Source organism: Salarias fasciatus, chromosome 17 (genome assembly GCF_902148845.1).
Source record: "Salarias fasciatus chromosome 17, fSalaFa1.1, whole genome shotgun sequence".
Classification (NCBI taxonomy): domain Eukaryota; kingdom Metazoa; phylum Chordata; class Actinopteri; order Blenniiformes; family Blenniidae; genus Salarias; species Salarias fasciatus.
Genome location: NC_043761.1, coordinates 3,887,529 through 3,905,740, shown reverse-complemented (window position 1 = coordinate 3,905,740; position 18,212 = coordinate 3,887,529). Strand labels below are relative to the sequence as shown.

The following is an 18,212-nucleotide window of genomic DNA, read 5'->3' as shown; positions in this document are numbered from 1 at the left end:
ACCCAACAGATCCACATGAGCAAGCAGCATGGAAAGGAAAAACTCCCTTTTAAAGGAAGAAACCTGCAGACCCAGGCTCAGAGGTGGCAGCTTTCTACTGTTCCGGTTGGGTTGAGGGGACAGAAAGAGAAAGGAGGAGAACATGTATAAAAGACAAATGGCTGTGCTATTGGAAACATTGCATTTTTATTCATGTTGATATAATACAATCCTTCTGAATTCTCTCTTTTTTCTCAGTTTGTTTTTTGGGAGGCATGGGCTGTCTGTAACCTCCTGCACAGACTACTTTGACTCTTTATTCTTCAGAGAAAGGCAACACTTCTTTGCTCATTTACGTATTCCCTTGAATCTTTCTTTTAATTGCTTTTTAGAATGAGGTCTCTGAGCAGTAGAGATAGTGCCAACATAAACGCCCCTCCCACGAAAATTGCATCGCACAGTAACACTACCATGGGCCCTGTTGGAGAAGTCAAGCAGAGAAGCAGAGATACTCTCAGCAAGATCATTAATTTCGGGCAACAGCCCCAAACTATCTCATTCTCTAAATCGGCCTCGGGGTCACAGGGTTGCATAGGGTTGACTTTGAAAGCCATATTCTCAGTTGTACTGTCAGTCTGTGCCATGGCTGCGAACGCCTGTAGAGAAGAGAATAGAATCAGTCAATGAGAACATTTGATGTGACATCATCACCACAGTCATACTTGTGGCAGACTTGTTGCCATGGCAACATAAGTTGTTGTTGTTGTGTAGATGGACCTTAGGCTAAGCCCTGGCCACAAATGCAAATGAATTCAACTACCTGGATGACAGGTTGACACTTCGACTTCTTGATCTTCTGTTAATGTCTTTATTCTCAGATCCGGGGTTCCTGGACCATCTTCAGACTGAGGTGGAGCTCAGAGCTCAGGTCAGAGAAATTACACTGTAGTAATTTCGTGTGACTTCAGGGTCTTTTCTTCCACTGAAATCATTTTACATCTCATTCTGGTGCTATTGTCTATTTTTAGTCACATGATGTGAGGACAGGAGGATTTCAAACATGCACTGATCCTCTGGAGTCATTTGTTTCCTTGTGAGGCGGCCCGGCCCGGCCCGGCCCGGCCCGGCCCGGCCCGGCCCGGCCCTGTACTGTAAGGAAGTTGCTTTTATTCATTTCGTCAGGTTGGGACTTGCTGGATACTTTTGTGACAGCCGGACTCCGGCAGGTACAAAAATGTGAAGCGTGCAGACGGTTTGTGTCCGCGGGGAAGAAGCTGTCCAGACGGAGGGCTGAGCGACCCAGATCTGACTGTCACCTGCTCCGGCTGACAGAAGTGGAGCGGGAATCACACCTGCAGCATCTTCTGAGCCGGGGCGCTGAGAGCCATGCTGAGGCATCAGGGAAGACAGATCAGTCACTCCAGGGTCAGGGTCAGGCACACGAGTAATGGATCAAGTAATGGATGTCATTTGTGCAAAGATCCGTCCATCCTATTCCACATTTTAGCAAAACTAATCAGCATGTGAATGATTGCAATCTATCATTCAAAACCATTTACATTCCTGCAATCTATTTATTTTTTGCATTTTTCTAGTTTTCTATAAAGGTTAACCCGAACCTTGATAAAGATCTATTATTTGTGCAGCGTAATCAATAGATCACAAAAATCACCCCACAGCCTGAAATGATTCATACTCCAGGCAAACTTTGCCTGGAAGTTACTTTTATAGACAGTGTACAAGAAGTACCATTGTGAAGAAAAAATCTTAGATTTGAATAAAAACAGTTAGGTGCAAAATGTATTGATAATCAATAGAAAATGTATTGGCTCTTACAACGATCGAAGCAGCTTTATGAACGTCTCCTCTGGTGTTTTTGTTCATTCATTTTCAGATAGGAGCTCCACCTCTTTCGGGGTGGAGGGTCTCTCTCACTCTGCTCAGCACAGCAGTCTGCCTGATGCTGTGGTTCGGAATCTTGATATTTTGCTCTTTTTTTCTTAGTGCTGTTCATTATGATCAGGTTCCCTGCACCAATGCTACAATGGTGCTTCTTGTACACCATCTTATAATCTGTTAAGAGAAGATTGTGTCATTTCTGGTCAAATTAAACTTTTCTGGTTGAATGAATCTAACTTTTTAGTCAGCGTTTGCCGTGTGGGTGCAGTACCACCTCCTGTCCATCTGGTGTCGCTGTCACAGCGCTGTTCCCTCCCTCCGCTGCTCGCTCCTCCGGTTCACTTCCTGTGTGGCGGTAAAGCGTGCTGCAGCTTCTGAGCCTTTCCAACGTTTTCGTGACGAAAATACAACAAACTCTTCATTTATAACCTGATATATTTAACCCGAGATGGTGAGTAGAGCCTGGAATCCTTCGTTTGTGCCTCAGCTGGAAGCTTTTCTTTGTTTTAGTCTTTCACCGTGAGAATAGAAAGCCTTTACCGTCTAGCTAGTTAGCATTAGCTCATTTAGCTTCTCATTCATAACTGTGGACCAAACATTTATGAATTTCACAGATTTTTCAACATTATTATCTTAAAGATCCCCTGAAACAGCGGCTGTGTCTGCGTTTAGCTCTTGATATGTGTCTGAAACCAGTGTTTTATGCTTGAATTTGGCCTGAAAATGTAGGATGTGTTACACAAAGTGTGAAGTTTAACCAAAATGTTAATGCAAAAACTGATTCAATTCTTTAATCTTTTGTATAATAGATGTTCCACACACGTCTGAACAGGGGTGTCGTAAGATATAATGAGTTATGTCTTAAATAATTTAAACATGACTGTTGAGACGGTATGTAGTGTTCATCAGCTCATTGTTCATAATCATGAAGTTTATTCTCTTAATAACAAGTTAAACAACCATTTGTGTTCACTTGAAGAAAAGGATGATTCACTAAAGGCAAAAGAGCATTCAGCATGTCTGCACTGGATATAATCAGTCATTTACATTATCATTTTGAACTTAAATTCATCATTTAATACAGAAACAGCACTAATTCTCGAATACTTCAGTACATCATCATCAGATCCAAATTTACAAAACACAGAAGAATTACAGTGGATTGTAAGGTTAAATACATTAAGTTCAATAACTGGCTGTCGTGTGAGTGTTTGTGTTTTTGATTTTAAATAGATCAGTGTTTTGTATGAATTCTTGTGCTCTTTTATGCCTCCTTGTAGTGTGGCGCTTGCACAAACTTTACTAACAATGAAAATATAGGCTTCTGATTCTTCGATTCTCAGAAAAGAACAGAGTATGTAAACAATAACGAAGACAGTATTGTTATTGTAATGATGTGGATGATGATCCCTGACATACTTTGAATATTGTAAATTTTGAAGTGGGCTCTCTCACAGTCATTAACTCTGCCCCTTCTCATGTACATATTGGTTTTAACTTCACATATTGTGGATATCATCAAGTAGAAGCTGACTGTTACGTCTCCAGGTGTTTTTCAGCCTCATGATTAATCGTATGAACCGCTGTGTGTTGATGATTTTTTTAAACATTGATAAGTGTGTTATGCCGATACAGTGATTAATATGTGGTTGTTTGTGTCTGAATCAGAGTTTACCTCTGAACCCGAAGCCGTTCCTGAACGGCCTGACCGGGAAGCCGGTCATGGTGAAGCTGAAGTGGGGGATGGAGTATAAAGGCTACCTGGTGTCTGTGGATGGCTACATGAACATGCAGGTGGGAGGAAACAAGAAACGCAGTGGATTGATGGATGGTTGAAACAGGAATGGTCCCGCTCATGTTTGCATGTTGTGTTTGATTCGCTCTCAGCTGGCGAACACGGAGGAGTACGTGGACGGAGCGCTGGCAGGACATCTGGGTGAAGTGCTGATCAGGTCTGTGAGCGACGATCCACTGCTCTGAAACATGCTCTGAAACACTCCACTGCTCAGGGCCCTGCGGTCGCAGCCACTGGTTTTCCTGCTCTGTGCAATGGAGGGTTTCCAGTGGAGACACGCTAGACATTCAGCAGATACTAAGTGGAAATCTTGAACCTAGAAAGGGTTCTATGGTGCCTGACAGTGTTCCTGTGCCAGGGGTGTCAAACATAAGGCCTGTGGGCCAAATCCAGCCCACTGAACCTCCCAGCAAATGGAGGAGATTGATTTTATCAGTGATCTCGGTGATTCTGCCGTAGAAGGTAGCGGCCTGGCTGCTGTCAAACCAGCCTCAGAGCCACGCTGTCAGGGGGTTTGGAAAAACTCCCAGAATGCAACAGTTGCAGGAGAAGTTTCAGCCAGTTCACAGCAGAAGGTGCGGTTGATTGGACGTGAGCCTGGTCTGCATGTGCCTCCTGATCTGAACCTTCCATCTGATTCCTGCTCCGTCTGACTCCAGATCAGTCTTTATTCACCTCATCAGGACTTCCTAAAGGCAGTTTCTGAGTGTGTCGTCAAACAGGAAGTAGTTTTCCCTGCAGCTCTGCTTGGCTCTGCTCTCATCGTGAACTGTTTCCCTCCACTGTCTGTTTCAGGTGTAACAACGTTCTGTACATCCGGGGTGTGGAGGAGGAGGAAGAGGATGGAGAAATGAGAGAGTGATGAAGACTGCCCGTCCTGGTGTTTCTTCATGTGTGTGTATCTCTGTGTGTGTGAATGAGTGTGTGTGTTCACCATGTGAAACTGTGGGGGGAGGGTTAGGTTTGTTATTCCAGCAGCTTTCAGGCGATTCCTTTTGTTTTTTACTGGCTGTGTCGATGCCGTCACAAATAAAAGTCATTATTGTAAACTTTCTTAAACCGAGCTCCTGTTGTCTTTTTTTCTGTCTTTTCTTCGTCACGTGACGTTTGATTCTGTTAAAAGTTGATCCTCCCCTCTCCGTCTCTGTGAACTTTGAACTCTGCCGCACAAATATTTGCCGTCTCCTCAAACCGGACGAGGCTCACTCGTTCATTCACTCACTCATTCGTGAAGCTCGGAAATGTCCAAAATGTCTCCGAACCACAAGCTGCTGGTGAAAAACGCCAAGCAGGTGGTGTTGATCTGCAGCAACGGGGAGAAGTACCTGACCAAGGCGGACATGCAGAGTGTGAGCGTGGTGGAGAACGGCAGCGTGGTGATCGGGAGGTGAGTTCCAGAGCCTCAGCGGCTGCAGCAAGCTGCGTAAAGCTGAGATTCACACGCCGTGAATCAAACCTCATGTCTTCTTGTTTGACGTTTCCGCACGGCGGTGGCGCCGTGGTCCTGCAGCGACGGGCGCATCAAAGCCGTGGGCCCTGCAGAAACCATCGGCGCTCAGTTCTCAGAGGCGTCTTTCGATAAAGTCATCGACGCCACGGGGATGTGCGTCCTGCCAGGTGAAGCTCCGCCTCACTCAGCTTTTCTTCTCTGGAGAACACTCCCGTTTCGGCTTTCACAGCCCGAGCTCCCACCATGCAGGTGTTTCATTAAATATTAGATCTGCTGCCATTGATCACTGGGAGATCCTCAGAGTTCAGTGCTTTGCTCAAGGACACTGTCGCCTTCATGACCCATGGAGATGTTTCACTAATAAAGCTGCAAGACATGTTTATTATCTGAAATAATCTAAAATTGATTTTAAACCTGATGTTGGATTCATGACATTTTATAACTACATTTTAGATACATTTTATTACGTTGTTTTTGCTTTTACAGCCAATTTCAGCCATCGCCCCTCTTTTTTTCCTGTTTTAACCATTGTTGTCATTTTAGTCGTTAGCAACTGTGTTAACATAGCTAATTAACTCTTAATGTAACTTAATAGAAACAATTTGGACTGTTTTTAATTATTTCATCACAATCTTACCTGTTTTTTTTATGCAAATTGTTAAGTTTTTGGGACTGTTTTTTTTTATTCAGTCCTGGATGTTTCAGCTGTTTTGATTTATTTCAAATCAAATTAATCTTTATAAACACGTTTTTCATAATAAAAATACAGCTCAAAGTGTGTTACACTATTAAAATAAAAAAAAATCAATATACAATGAAATTAAAACAGCCACACCATCAAAACTGCACGTGCACTCACACGCAAACAAATGCGCATACGCACAAACACACACACTCCCACTTAAGCATCATGGGATACACCACCATCCACACCAAGAGAAGTCATGGGCCAAGAATGCTGGGGGATTAGCACCTCCTGCTGGCCTGACTCTGGCTTCTTCAGATGATAAAAAACAATCTTTGTTATATTTCTAATATGTGGGAAAAATTTCAGCTCAGAGTCAAAAATTGTGATTGTGCTGGTTTAAAATCGAGTAGTTTTGTTAAAAGTTTCTCTGTCTGGCCTTTGGCACCGATAACTAAAACCTCAATTTTATCCTGGCTGAGCTGCAGGAAGTTTACTGACATCCACGACCTGATGTCTGAGATACAGTTAAAAAGAGTTTCGATTGGCCCTGAGTCATCAGGAGACGCGACAAAGTACAGCTGAGTATCGTCAGCGTAACTATGGAAACTGATGACGTCCGCAAGGGGAAAAGATTTTACCATTTCTGTGAGAGTTTCCTGCTGCAGATCCAGATGTTGTGCTGACCCCCGCCTCCTCTCAGAGGTAACGGGGGACTGATGTGCGTTTCAGGGCTGGTTGACGCTCACACTCACCCGGTGTGGTCTGGAGACAGAGTCCACGAGTTCTCCATGAAGGTAACCTGCCGTCTCGTGACCTCTGACCCCTGACACGCTGTGACCTTGCCGCTGTGCCCGCAGCTGGCGGGGGCCTCGTACATGGACGTGCACCGGGCCGGCGGCGGCATCCACTTCACGGTGGAGCACACCCGGGCCGCGGCGGCGTCCGAGCTGCTGGCGGCGCTCTGCGGCCGGCTGCTGCGGATGCAGCGCGCCGGCACCACGCTGGTGGAGTGTAAGAGCGGCTACGGCCTGGAGCTTCACACCGAGCTCAAGATGCTGCAGGTGATCGAGGAGGCGCGCAGGACGCTGCCCATCAACATCTCCTCCACCTACTGCGGAGCGCACGCCGTGCCCAGGTGAGCCGCCGCCGCAGATCACACAGGTGAGACAGAGACAGAGGCGTCCTCTTCAGCCGGTGTCTCCCGGCGGCGCCGCAGAGGGAAGACGGTCGCAGAGGCCACTCGGGACGTCCTGCAGGTCCAGCTGCCGCGGCTGCAGGCCGAGATGTCCTCGGGCCGCCTGAGCGTGGACAACATCGACGTGTTCTGTGAGCGGGGGGTGTTCGACCTGGACTCCACCCGCTCCATCCTGCAGGCCGGGAAGCTCATGGGCCTCAACATCAACTTCCACGGAGACGAGCTGCACCCCATGAACGCTGCTCAGGTACCAGGGCTGCCGATTCACCCGGGGTGTTCAGGATACCCGGGGTTTGGTTCGAGGGTTCATTTAAAACTCTCAGTAGGCCTAAAGCAGGGGCTGCGCCCTGCTGGTCTGTGGAGGTACTGCAACAGAAGTTAATTCCATTCAGTGCCTGAAAAGTTTTCAGTTTTAGTCAGTTGAGTTGAGTTCAGTTTAGAGAAACCGTCTTTTTTTATAGGCTTTTTTAAATTATTATTTCAGGGAAGTTCTTTCTCATCAAGCACATGTTGGGATTCTGGACTCCCGTTCGGGTTGACCTTTGACCCTAACTTGACGCTGATTGGGGACATTGGACAGTCTTGGTGGTGAATCTCCCGTTTTCCTGTTTGTCTGTCAGCTGGGAGCCGAGCTGGGGGCGCTGGCCATCAGCCACCTGGAGGAGGTGACGGACGAGGGCATCGCCGCCATGGCGAGGGCCAAGACTGCAGCCGTCCTGCTGCCGACCACAGCCTACATCCTGCGGTACACACACACCATCACAGCACTTCACCTTTGTGTCTATGTGGTGTGTGTGTGACGGTGATGCGTGTGTGTGTGTTCAGGCTGCCTCAGCCTCGAGCCAGAGCCATGCTGGACGCCGGAGTGGTCGTGGCGCTCGGCAGCGACTTCAACCCAAACGCTTACTGTTGCTCCATGGTGAGTCGAGCTGGAGCGGGAGGGGCAACAAAAAGCCCTCTGCCCTCTCTCTAATGCCCCCTCTCTACTGCTTTCAGCCCCTCGTCATGCACCTGGCCTGCGTCAACATGCGGATGTCGATGAGCGAGGCGCTGGCGGCCGCCACCATCAACGCCGCCTACGCGCTGGGACGCTCGCACACACACGGATCTGTGGAGGTCAACAAGCAGGGAGACCTGCTGCTGCTGCAGGCCCCACGGTGGGTTGGGGGAGGAGTCAACGTTCTTCAGCTCTAAATGCAGGGTCATGTTTTCATTTCCTGGTTTGAGGAAGACTCTGCTTCTCTCAATGCGTCCAGATGGGAGCATCTGATCTACCAGCTGGGAGGACACCAGGAGATCATCCGCTACGTCGTCATCGGGGGAAACGTCGTCTACGACAACGACAAGACCCTCGACCTTTGACCTCCAGTGTGAAGCAACTAAAGGGAAAGTCCAAATGAGTGCAGAGTGCTGTGTCTTTATTCAACATGTCAGTACAGCACAGATCCACAGGTATGGCTCTGAAGAACACACTGAGAACCACTACAACTATTCACAACAGGAAGCGAGTGCAGACATGAGTGGCACACACCATAAATGATCATTTTACTAAAAAAGTGATTGATAGATATAGATATAGATATATATGTATTAAGAGCTGGTTGTGGTGAAATGCTGTCAGGCTTCGTACTTCTTCCCGGCTCGGTGGATCTGCTGGTACAGGGTCATGGAGAAGGCCATGCCGAGCAGCTGGGGACGAAACAACATGGAGGAGGGCTGGATTAACCCCAATACTAGAGCATCTTTTTCAATGCACATATTTTGTGCACATTGTTCAGTATTTTGTGACATTTATGCACAGCGTTGATCCACTGATTCCAGGATAATGATAATTATGTGATATAAACACTCAACACAGCCCTGGAAAGTGAACACCTGCCCCCTGCTCACTCCTCCTGTCGGTGTTGTTTGGCGCGGCTCACCTGAATGACCAACACACACATGGCGATGGTTCCCAGGAGGTGTTTGTTGTCATCCAGCCACTCCTGTACCTTCTCATAACAACCCTGAAAACACACAAAACAGTCATTAGAGGGGGAGGAATCCCACCCGGAGGGGGTGGAAACTCCGTTATTAGATCATCTTAGTTATTTAAAACACTCGCTGTGTGGATGAAAATTTCACCTGTGACCTAAACCCCCCATGCGGGAAGCAAAATGAGTGTTTACACTGGAGCAGCGGTGTGTCATTAGCAAGAGAATCATGACAGCACTGTCAGCAGCTGCTCTGAATCACGAGTGGGAGACTGAACGAGACTGTCCGCCTGTAATCCCACCGCAGACCACCGGGGGGGGGGGGGGGGGGGGGGGCTGCCCGCCCTGACTGAACGGCGTGATTACTGACCCGCGTCCAGAAGGCGTTGGAGGCGTTGCGTCCGCATCCGGGGAAGACCTGCTGGCAGCAGCGGTCAGGGACCACGTCTTCCTGCAGCGCCGCGTACCAGTCGCTGTGGCTGACCACGCCGCAGCACCGCCACTGGCGACCAGAAACACACAGTGCGTCACGGCAAAGGGGAACGGCGCCGGGCGGAGCGGAGCGAGCGCACGGCGCCTTACCTGGCCCTGGATGGTGTTCCACGCCTCCCTCAGACCGGTGTTGTCCTCCGTGTTGTACAGCACCAGCCCCTCCTTCAGGTCCCGGCTGGCGTTCTCACTCACCTGGACAGACCAACCGTGCCGTGCATTGTGGGATATGTCGGGATGGAGAGCGGGTTAACTTCTTCGGTGCTACCTTACCTTGTCCGTGTAGACGAAGAAGAGGATGAGGAGGATGAGTTCGGCCAGGAGGATGATCAGGAGAACGATGAAAAACTGAGGAGCGGACGAAAAAACAATCAAACTGCTGCCGTGCTCGGCGTTGTGTGTGTGTCGACTCGTCGTGCACTCACGCTCAGCAGCAGACACTTGTTCTCCTTGATGGCACCCAGGCAGCCCAGGAACCCCGTCACCATGACGACGGTGCCCAGGGTGATGATGAGGTTGGCGGCGGACAGCGACGGGAACGAGGGCGAGAGGGCAGCGAAGCTGCCCTGGGAGACCGACAGCCACACACCCACGCCCAGCAGGCCGCAGCCGCCCAGCTGAACACACACACACACACACACACACACACACACACACACACACACAGGAGCACTCATTTCCTGCCGATTGCACGATAACACGGCGCTTTGAGCAAGGCACTGATCTCACTGCTGATTCATGAAAAGTGGAATAATCACCCAGAAGAGCAGGTTGAAGAGGAACAGCATGTATTTCACACAGCAGATGCAGCCACGAGCCATGACTGGAGTCTCACACACACACACACACACTGCGAATACAAGAAAATTACAGTTAAACAACACACACTCACACCCCAGGTGAGCGGAACTGATGAGTTTGTTTCAGCAACATGTTCAGGCAAAGCAGTTCATTGACTGTGTGAGGGGCTCACCACGTCAACGGGCAGGAGGACACACTCTGGAGGTGGACCTGAACACACACACACACACGCACATACTTTTAAATCAGAAGCCGTGTTGGACATAAGAAACAAACAAGAAAATATACAGTATAGCAGCACAACTTTTGGTTAATTTCTTCTCATTTATTTTATTTAAATGTTAAGTTTTTCAGGTTTGACAATTCCAATAAAGAACTACCTAATTTAGAGTTACTTCTGAGATAAAATCTGTCTTGTCCTTTCACCTATCAGGGTGCTGAGTGATGTTGCTGCATTTACAAAATAAATTATTGCTTTATTTCAATGTAAACTTTTCACTTTGGAGTCAAACTGAAAGAGCTTTGAAACAGAATCATTCATTTGGAAAAGAGATTTTGCATCTCAATGAAGCTTTTAACCTGGTGAAATAAAGGAAATGGTGAAATAATTTAACAAAATAACATGAATAATTCTGTGAATTATTCCCTGTTAATTTGTGTACTTTATTTCTCACCTTGTTAATCTAAAAACCTCATTTTCGACTTTGTTGCTGACTGTTTGTTTAAGGACCCAGCAGAAGAGAAGACGGATTTGAACTGTTCATCATTTCTAAAGCATTTCCAACGTTTCGACAGAAAAACAGAAACAGGTTGATTTTAGCTTATTTTTGTCCTAAAACAGACTTTCTAACGTACAAATATCGACGTATTTAAGTTTCTCACTCCAGGAAAACAAAGTTTGTTTTTGTTGATAAAGTTTCGTCTTTGTTGTTTACCGTCAGTGACGTGGCTGTGACGTCACAGAACTTCAGTCTGCGGAGAAACTAAAGTTTTCTGTAAAAAAAACGATTAAAAAGTAACGGGCGCCATTTTTATTCGACTTTTCTTCCATAATGCTGCTCTAAAAGCCGTTAAAGTTCGCTTTGATGGGAATAAACCGTCTCGGCGAGGCTCCGGCCGTGATTGTTCTCCATGTGCAGCGTCGGGGGGAAGAAAGAAAGCGGGAGAAAAAAGTGAGTTTCTCACCGCGTCGTCACCAGATCATCTCCCCGAAAACGGCGCTGGCTTCCCCCGCAGAGCGCGTCACATGCTCCGGGGAAACAACGCGGACCCGGCGGCCTGGAGGAGCTGCGAAGCCCGCAAGAAGTCTGCTCGATGTCCGCAGGGGGAAAGCAGGAGGAGGATGCCTCTCTGCGGGGAGGGCGGAGCTCGGAGCGGGCAGCGGCTGGAGGTGAGGGGGGGGGGGTCTGACCGGGGCGCGCATCCGCCCTGGGAGGCGTGGCCGGCGGATGCACGGAGCTCGTCCACCCGGTCAAAGACCCGGGCAGGGGGAGCGCTCTGGAAAAAAAAAAAAATCATTATTTGTGTCTGGATCAATAATACAGATTTATGAATACAAAAATGGCAATAAGAATCAACTGGTGAAGTGAGGGAGTGCAACAACAATACCAATACTATAATCAATCAAACTAAAAGTCAAGTCAATAGAAATATTTATTGATTCTGAATAATTTCATAAGATGACTTCAAACTTCCCACCAATTTCTTTTAAATCTTAATGTTGGAAACTCAGATAATTAAACGAATTTGCTTTAACTTTAAACTTTACATAATGGGAAACTTTAAAAGCTAAGTTTTCAATCAAAACTCCCCTTTGATGAGTCTGGTTCTACAGAAAGTCTCCACTGAGCATTCTACAGGTTTCCTCCTGTTCAAAGTGACTTTTTCCTGACCACCGTCTCTGTCTGTTAATAAAGTTGTAGTCGTTTGTGGTTCAGCAGCGCCCTCTAGTGGCTAAATTAAGATACTGAGGATTCACATGAGGAGCAAATAAACTACGTTTTGAAATTGCCCTTTTATTTTGGTGAGTATTAGGTCAGAAGTGTACTTTATCTATACTGAAGACTGATTCACAGCATGTGATTTTAAAGTCACTGATATCTGTGGATTGTGGATTCCGATTTTAGCTTAATTTTTATTCAAACCTTTGGATATGAAAGAGTTGTTGACAGTAGATTTATGTTGTATTAAATGAGTAATTTGTAGTTATTTGTTTTGACAGAAAAAAATAATTTTTTAAATAACTTATTTTTTCATTTCACTTCATTTTATGCTTGGGGAATATGTATTGATTGTCCTGATATTTTCTAAAAAATCTTAATTGACACTCAGATTAATGTGGTCAAAGAGTATTTCAGGTACTTTTTAAAAGAGTATGCTGTATTTCTACCCAATTTTTTTTTTTTTTTATTTTTTAATAAAGTTGTCTTTTCTTGTACCTTAATTAACTGAAATTTTGGTCAAGATGAGTTGGTCTTTATAAATACTTGCTGTAACTCTTGTTTGGAGCCTAAAGTTGTCTTCATGATTCCTCCACTAAATACTTTTTGAAAACTTTTCTTGTTCTTTCTCTCACGGTCCCCGCGGCCTGGATCCGGGGACCGCAAGTGGCCCGCGGGCCTGCAGGTGAGCCCCTCTGGACCGTGCAGCTCCTTCCTGGAGCTCAGCGGTGAAATGAGACCCAACCGGCTCCTCGGACCGCCTCAACCGGCTCGTGTCGCCGCCTCACCGCGGGCCCCGCCGCCTCCAGTCCGGCGCACTCACCTGCAGCGCGCGCCGCACCTGCGCTCATGTTCGGCGCCGCGCACCAGGGCCGCAGATACGGCCCCGCGCGCTCCCCCGTCACAGAGGCGCGCGTGCCGCTCAGCGACGCACCGGAGGGAACGTGGCCGCCGCCGGGCGCCAGGATGCGCGTGTCCAAGGGCGGGCTGGTGGTGAGAGCCGCGCGGAGGAACCCGTCCCCCCGGCCGGCCAGCCTGGAGAGCCTGGAGGCGGCGTGGAGCGGGAGGGGGCGGCGGCAGGAGGCGCCGCGGAGCCCCGGGAGGAGCGGCGGGGAGGCAGAGCCCGCCGGGGGGCCGCCGCGGGCCCGCAGGAAGGGCTTCAGACCCCCCGACGTCAGGACCATCTTCTCAGAGAGGGACCCCCGGGTGAAGGAGGAGACCGGCGAGGGACACACGTTCGAGCCCCGCGGGGAGAACAGCTGGTGCGACGTCTGCTGCCACTACATCTTCCAGGAGGGGCACACCTGTGCAGGTGAGGGGGGGGGGGAGTGTCTTCCTTTCTACAGGTCAGAGGTCAGTCTGGTCACTCGTCAGACGGAGCCTCAGCGTTCCCAGAAAGTGTTTTCCCTCCATCTACACAGCAATGGAGTCGCAGCGCCTTTCTCTTGAGAACAGACCGCAAAAAGCGTGTCCACCTTAAAGCACTGTTTTGATTCCAGACTCGGACTCCTTTCATGCATGAGTTCCTTCGAGTTCCCCGGCTTCCTGCTGGAGAACAACAACAGCAGTTAATCAGTGACTGTAAATGTCCTGGAGCCTTGAAGAATCAACTTTTCACTCCACTTTCCATCTTCCCATCAGTGTGATTGAGATACAATCAGGCTTTGATCTGGAAGTTTGAAGTTTCAGTGTGTGGGTGTAGATGTATACAGATAGACCGTCACCACGTCAGAGAACAGGGAGCACGAGAAACAAGCAGACCTCAGTCCTGATCTGAGATCTCATTTGAACAAGGAGGTGATTATCAGAAGCTCCGACACATGGCAGAACGAAGCTCCGGCAGCAGGAATGCAGGCGGCATGCGGTCCGACCGGTTCAGGACTGAAAGGAGACGAGGCCGCGGACGCCGTCCTGCCGTTCCGCCGTCCACTCAAACAAAAGGACCAGGAAGCAGAAGGAGTCACACTCACTGAGCTCCGTGTTCTCCCTGTGTTCTCCCTGCAGAGCAGCTCTCACCTGCGTTCAGTTTTACCCCTCGGTCGTGGTCATGCTGCTCTTTTCTCTCACGGTTCAGATCTCACATCGCTGCTCCTGGCATGTGGTTCGACTGGATCAGCCTCCAGCTCCGGGCCTCTACCAGAGGAGTTAGGTCCTCTACTAGAGGTCTGGGGGTTTGAACAGTCCAGACTCCCCCCCCTGAAAGCTCGATGGAGTGATTTCATTTATTGAACACGTCCAGAGTTTGCATTGATCTTCATGTTTGTAGTCAGTGATTTGATTCTTTTAACCTGCTTTGTCTCTACATTTATTTATTGTGGTGTAATATTGATTTAGTTTGTTTGCTCTATAGTATATCTGTCTGTCTGTCTCTGAATTTTAACTGAAATTCAATACAAATGACAAAAAAAGTCACATCTTAGATCAGTTTCTGCTGATAACAATATCTGATTCAAACCTGTGAGATGCTGCTCAGAGCTACTTCGATAACGCTAAAGACAAAAAACATGAACACAAAGCAGTCATTACATGATTTACACCATTTGAAGCTGGGAGACACGTGGAGTTGGACAAATAGCTGGAGTGAGTTAAAATAAACTCCATTTAGACTTCTGACTTCATTATATCTGCACAATGCACGCTCTGTGTGTACACGTGTGTGTTTGTGTGTGTGTGCATTAGGCTGATATTTGTGCTAAATTCCCCTTTGGAGTGCGGCTCAGGAAGCCCGTTAAAGGCCCGTTACTCCAAATGAAAGGCTGAAGGGAGGAGCGGCGGACTGGTTCGTCCTTCACGTCTCCTCATATCGGCTCAGGCCTGCGTCTGGTTCACTTATTAACACGGCGAGTGACGGAGAACGCCACCAGACCGAGACGCCGTCGTGCTGTCAGTTAAAACGTAATCTCTCAGGCAGTGTATGAAGCTCGGACGACCTCGCTTGGCTGTTTGTTCCATAATTTCATTTAATATTTTTATTCTGCTTGTTTGTTGTTTGCATTTCTGCTCTATCAGCCTTGAATAAATCGGGCTGTTATAAACTCTTCATTAGCATCAGATGTGTTCCATTTACAGTAAACAAGTCAGGATATGGTTCAGAAATCAAATGAAAGTGTGTTGCAGAGTGTGACTTTCTGATTGAGTATGTGATCGTTGGAGAAACACACTGGAACGTCACGGCCAGAGCATCCTGACTCTGAGTTTGGGTGGGATTTCATGTTCTCCCTGAGCATTCGTGGGTTTTTCCTGGGTACTTAGGTTTCCTTTCATAATCCAGAGGTTATTTGTTGATTTGAAGTTAATCTTGTCTTCACCTTGAGCTTGCTTTGATTTGCATCAGTGCCTGGAGAACATCAGAACCCAGAGAGAACAGAGAGAACATCAGCCGTGCAGTTTGTTAAGGTGATTATTATATTTTTTCCGTTCACTTTTCCAGCTGTCATCCACAAATGACAGAATGTAGATTTTCCTCGAAGGAGCCGTTCCACAGCAGAATCATGGTTCTCTGAAATCTGTGGGCTCACTCCAAACACAGAGCGTCATCTGGCCCTGAGAGTGCTTTCACTCAGGCTCACATGGTTCTTCCTGTGGGTCCTGAGTAACAGAAACCTGAATGCAGAGCAGGGATCTGTGTCCGGCAGGGTTTAATGTTGCAGCAGTCCGTTAGGCCGGGCTGGGCCAGGACAGGACAGGACAGGACAGGACAGGCCAGACTCAAGGCTTCTCTGCAGGAAAACACAGAATCAGCCACATCCAGAGAGAACAGACGTTCCTTCAGACTTAAATACGGCATGAAATGTTATTTATGTTAAGTAGTCATGAGAAGTCTCACACAGGATGTTGTGCTGTGCTGTTCGTATATTGACCAAAGTCAGCAAGTTATCCCACTTCCTCCCGCCCCTTTAGACGTGCAGTACAGGTTTTCACCACCAGATGGCGTGTTGAGTCGCTGAAAGAAGCTGACGAGCTGGAGATTTGTGTTTTCATCTAAAATAAAATAAACGGCGACCTGCAGTCATTTAAAACAGCATTTGGGATAAAATAGAAAACGTAGTTAAAAAACTCCTGATGGAAGTAGTTTGGAGGGAAGAGGAACCCCCCCCCCCCCCCCCCCCCCCCCCCCAGCCCCCAGGGAGATGAGTTTCACATTGTAAAAGCTCATTTTGAGCGACGGTGTGAAATACTGAGTCTGGACGACCCTCCTTCACCTCCGCTGCTTCGCCGTCAGCTGCCGTCCTCCCTGTTTGTTCAGTCGCTGTGACAGTTTGGCTCCACAGGACAGCTAATGACACACACACACACACACACACACACACACACACACACACACACACACACACAGGGTCAGTGTGTGTGTGTGTGGGGAGGGACGAGTTGGGACCTGGCTCAGACATGCAGACAGCATGGATATCAGTGAGGGACGAGGTCTTTTCTGAATGAGATGAAAACTTTGAGTCGGTGCCCGGGCCGGAGTGGGACAGCGTGAGCGATGGGATTTACCAAGAACTTTGGCAAAACCTGGAGGAGAGTGTCGAGGATTTTCTACGGTTTCCCCAAAGCGATGCGGCGCTCCGGACGTGTGGAGGTCAGCCTGCTGTGGAGGAACTCCGGTGAGTTTGGAGCCAGATTCACCACAATCCTGATGAGAATATAGGAAAAGAGGAGTGATCCCAGGACGGAGCCCTGAGGAACTCTAAGGAACTTTAACTTACTGACACACACATTTTACATTTTAAAGACTTTTCTTCTTCATGGTGTATCTGAACATACTTTATATTTCTTCTACACTTCATCCAGTTTCGTTATATTAATTGTTTGTGAGTTTAATATATTTAATATTTTATATTAATCTGCAGCATTTCTGATTTCATGTCTATTCAACATGCACATTAGTATTTGTACAAATTAAAGATAAAATAATAGATTGTTCTCTTAAAAAAAGTGTTACAATGTTAACAGCTAAAATGATTGATAAAGTATAAAGTTACAAAAATGTTAAATTTTGACAACTTTTTATGTTTTAAAAGTTACAATGAATAGATTTTTAAAATGTTCAAATTGATAGATATACAGTACTCATAGTAAATCAAAAGGATAGTTTTAAAGTGTGCAGATTTTAATGAAATGCTCAAAGATTAAATTGGAAACAGCTAAAAGCAACATGTATTTCAATAAACAGTGAAACGTTAAAATGGAATAATCTTCAGACATAAAAATATTTGATATTTCAACATTATGAAATCTAAATTTGAAAAAATTTGATTGATGCCACTTGGTTTGTTTACCTGACTACATTTCTGTATTTTCCATCATATTTTGAAGTTTTGCTTAAATGAAGGAGAAAATCAGTGTTTCAGTTAAAAGACGTTCTCTTATTCTGCACACACTCTTTCTTCAGTTAAGAGTATCAGTCATTTGTCCACCTTTGCTTTGTGGTGTCTTTCTTTTATTCTGTGAAAACTTTGTTGCTTGGCGTGTCTGTAATTTGACACCTGGAGCAGCCTTTCAGTCCTGAAAACCCTGAAATCATGTCGAGGCCTGAAGAGAGAGTGAAAAGAAGGGCAGCTGGCTGGAGCGCACGCACCTGTCGCCGTGTGTGTGTGTGTGTGTGTGTGTGTGTGTGTGTGTGTGTGTGTGTGTGTGTGTGTGTGTGTGTGTGTGTGTGTGTGTGTGTGTCCTCTCTTAACGTCTTCTATGCGTGTGTGTGTGCTTTCAGCGGGTGAGTGTGACAGTAGTTGTAGCCTCGTCGTATCTCCGTGCACACACCAGCTCCATTATCGACTCCGTGCTAAAAAAAAACTCTTCACACACACAAAATAAGGAGGAAAAAAACTAAAGGTTGTGATTTTCTGACCTTTGACCTCTGACCTGTGGTCCTCCTGAGTTTCACATTAAAAGTCTAGTGTCGGTTAATTCATTCGATCACTTTATGAATTATTGCTGCTTGATAGACAGAAGAGTCTTTCGTGTGTGTGTGTGTGTGTGTGTGTGTGTGTGTGTGTGTGTGTG

General features: G+C 47.1%; 4 protein-coding genes across 5 annotated transcripts in view; 3 read left to right on the top strand and 1 right to left on the bottom strand.

Annotated features, from left to right (window-relative positions):
• The first annotated feature begins 2,161 nt into the window (after positions 1 to 2,161).
• Positions 2,162 to 4,726, top strand: snrpf (small nuclear ribonucleoprotein polypeptide F). Of its 2 annotated transcripts, XM_030113891.1 has the most exons (5): positions 2,162 to 2,329; positions 3,547 to 3,672; positions 3,766 to 3,830; positions 4,469 to 4,553; positions 4,585 to 4,726. In XM_030113891.1, exons 1-4 carry the CDS (start codon positions 2,327 to 2,329, stop codon positions 4,533 to 4,535), a joined length of 261 nt encoding a protein of 86 aa, XP_029969751.1. In that variant the 5' UTR covers positions 2,162 to 2,326; the 3' UTR covers positions 4,536 to 4,553; positions 4,585 to 4,726. The 2 variants fall into 2 exon arrangements, with proteins under 2 accessions (XP_029969751.1, XP_029969750.1); XM_030113890.1 differs by having other exon boundaries at positions 2,176 to 2,329; positions 4,469 to 4,726.
• A 197-nt stretch (positions 4,727 to 4,923) lies between these two features.
• Positions 4,924 to 8,604, top strand: amdhd1 (amidohydrolase domain containing 1). The gene is made up of 9 exons (XM_030113868.1): positions 4,924 to 5,060; positions 5,184 to 5,290; positions 6,541 to 6,605; positions 6,669 to 6,946; positions 7,028 to 7,253; positions 7,627 to 7,751; positions 7,832 to 7,925; positions 8,003 to 8,163; positions 8,263 to 8,604. The coding sequence occupies exons 1-9, from the start codon at positions 4,924 to 4,926 to the stop codon at positions 8,366 to 8,368; spliced, it is 1,299 nt and encodes a 432-aa protein (XP_029969728.1). The 3' UTR covers positions 8,369 to 8,604.
• Positions 8,408 to 11,627, bottom strand: LOC115404525 (tetraspanin-9). The gene is made up of 9 exons (XM_030113885.1): positions 11,455 to 11,627; positions 10,442 to 10,479; positions 10,227 to 10,316; positions 9,894 to 10,085; positions 9,742 to 9,816; positions 9,562 to 9,663; positions 9,350 to 9,481; positions 8,929 to 9,012; positions 8,408 to 8,695 (listed from the first exon to the last, which is right to left on the bottom strand). Exons 3-9 carry the CDS (start codon positions 10,287 to 10,289, stop codon positions 8,624 to 8,626), a joined length of 720 nt encoding a protein of 239 aa, XP_029969745.1. The 5' UTR covers positions 10,290 to 10,316; positions 10,442 to 10,479; positions 11,455 to 11,627; the 3' UTR covers positions 8,408 to 8,623.
• Positions 11,628 to 13,002: 1,375 nt separating this feature from the next.
• Positions 13,003 to 18,212, top strand: part of rassf3 (Ras association domain family member 3) — a 34,190-nt gene continuing 28,980 nt past the window's right edge. Inside the window, exon 1 of the mRNA XM_030113869.1 lies at positions 13,003 to 13,521. Within this exon, the coding sequence (XP_029969729.1) occupies positions 13,059 to 13,521 (463 nt within the window). The 5' untranslated portion in view covers positions 13,003 to 13,058. The remainder of the gene's footprint in view (positions 13,522 to 18,212) is intronic.

What these genes read in the sequence shown, in the direction of transcription:
- amdhd1 (XM_030113868.1), top strand. Translation starts at nt 4,924, where the DNA reads ATGTCTCCGAACCACAAGCTGCTGGTGAAAAACGCCAAGCAGGTGGTG. An exon ending in GGGGATGTGCGTCCTGCCAG is followed by an intron (nt 5,291 to 6,540) that starts GTGAAGCTCCGC and finishes TGTGCGTTTCAG; the next exon opens with GGCTGGTTGACGCTCACACT. An exon ending in ACGCTTACTGTTGCTCCATG is followed by an intron (nt 7,926 to 8,002) that starts GTGAGTCGAGCT and finishes TACTGCTTTCAG; the next exon opens with CCCCTCGTCATGCACCTGGC.
- LOC115404525 (XM_030113885.1), bottom strand. Translation starts at nt 10,289, where the DNA reads ATGGCTCGTGGCTGCATCTGCTGTGTGAAATACATGCTGTTCCTCTTC. An exon ending in GGAACACCATCCAGGGCCAG is followed by an intron (nt 9,482 to 9,561) that starts GTAAGGCGCCGT and finishes TCTGGTCGCCAG; the next exon opens with TGGCGGTGCTGCGGCGTGGT. An exon ending in TGTGTGTGTTGGTCATTCAG is followed by an intron (nt 8,696 to 8,928) that starts GTGAGCCGCGCC and finishes TTTCGTCCCCAG; the next exon opens with CTGCTCGGCATGGCCTTCTC.
- snrpf (XM_030113891.1), top strand. An exon ending in ATGGCTACATGAACATGCAG is followed by an intron (nt 3,673 to 3,765) that starts GTGGGAGGAAAC and finishes ATTCGCTCTCAG; the next exon opens with CTGGCGAACACGGAGGAGTA. An exon ending in CTGGGTGAAGTGCTGATCAG is followed by an intron (nt 3,831 to 4,468) that starts GTCTGTGAGCGA and finishes TGTCTGTTTCAG; the next exon opens with GTGTAACAACGTTCTGTACA.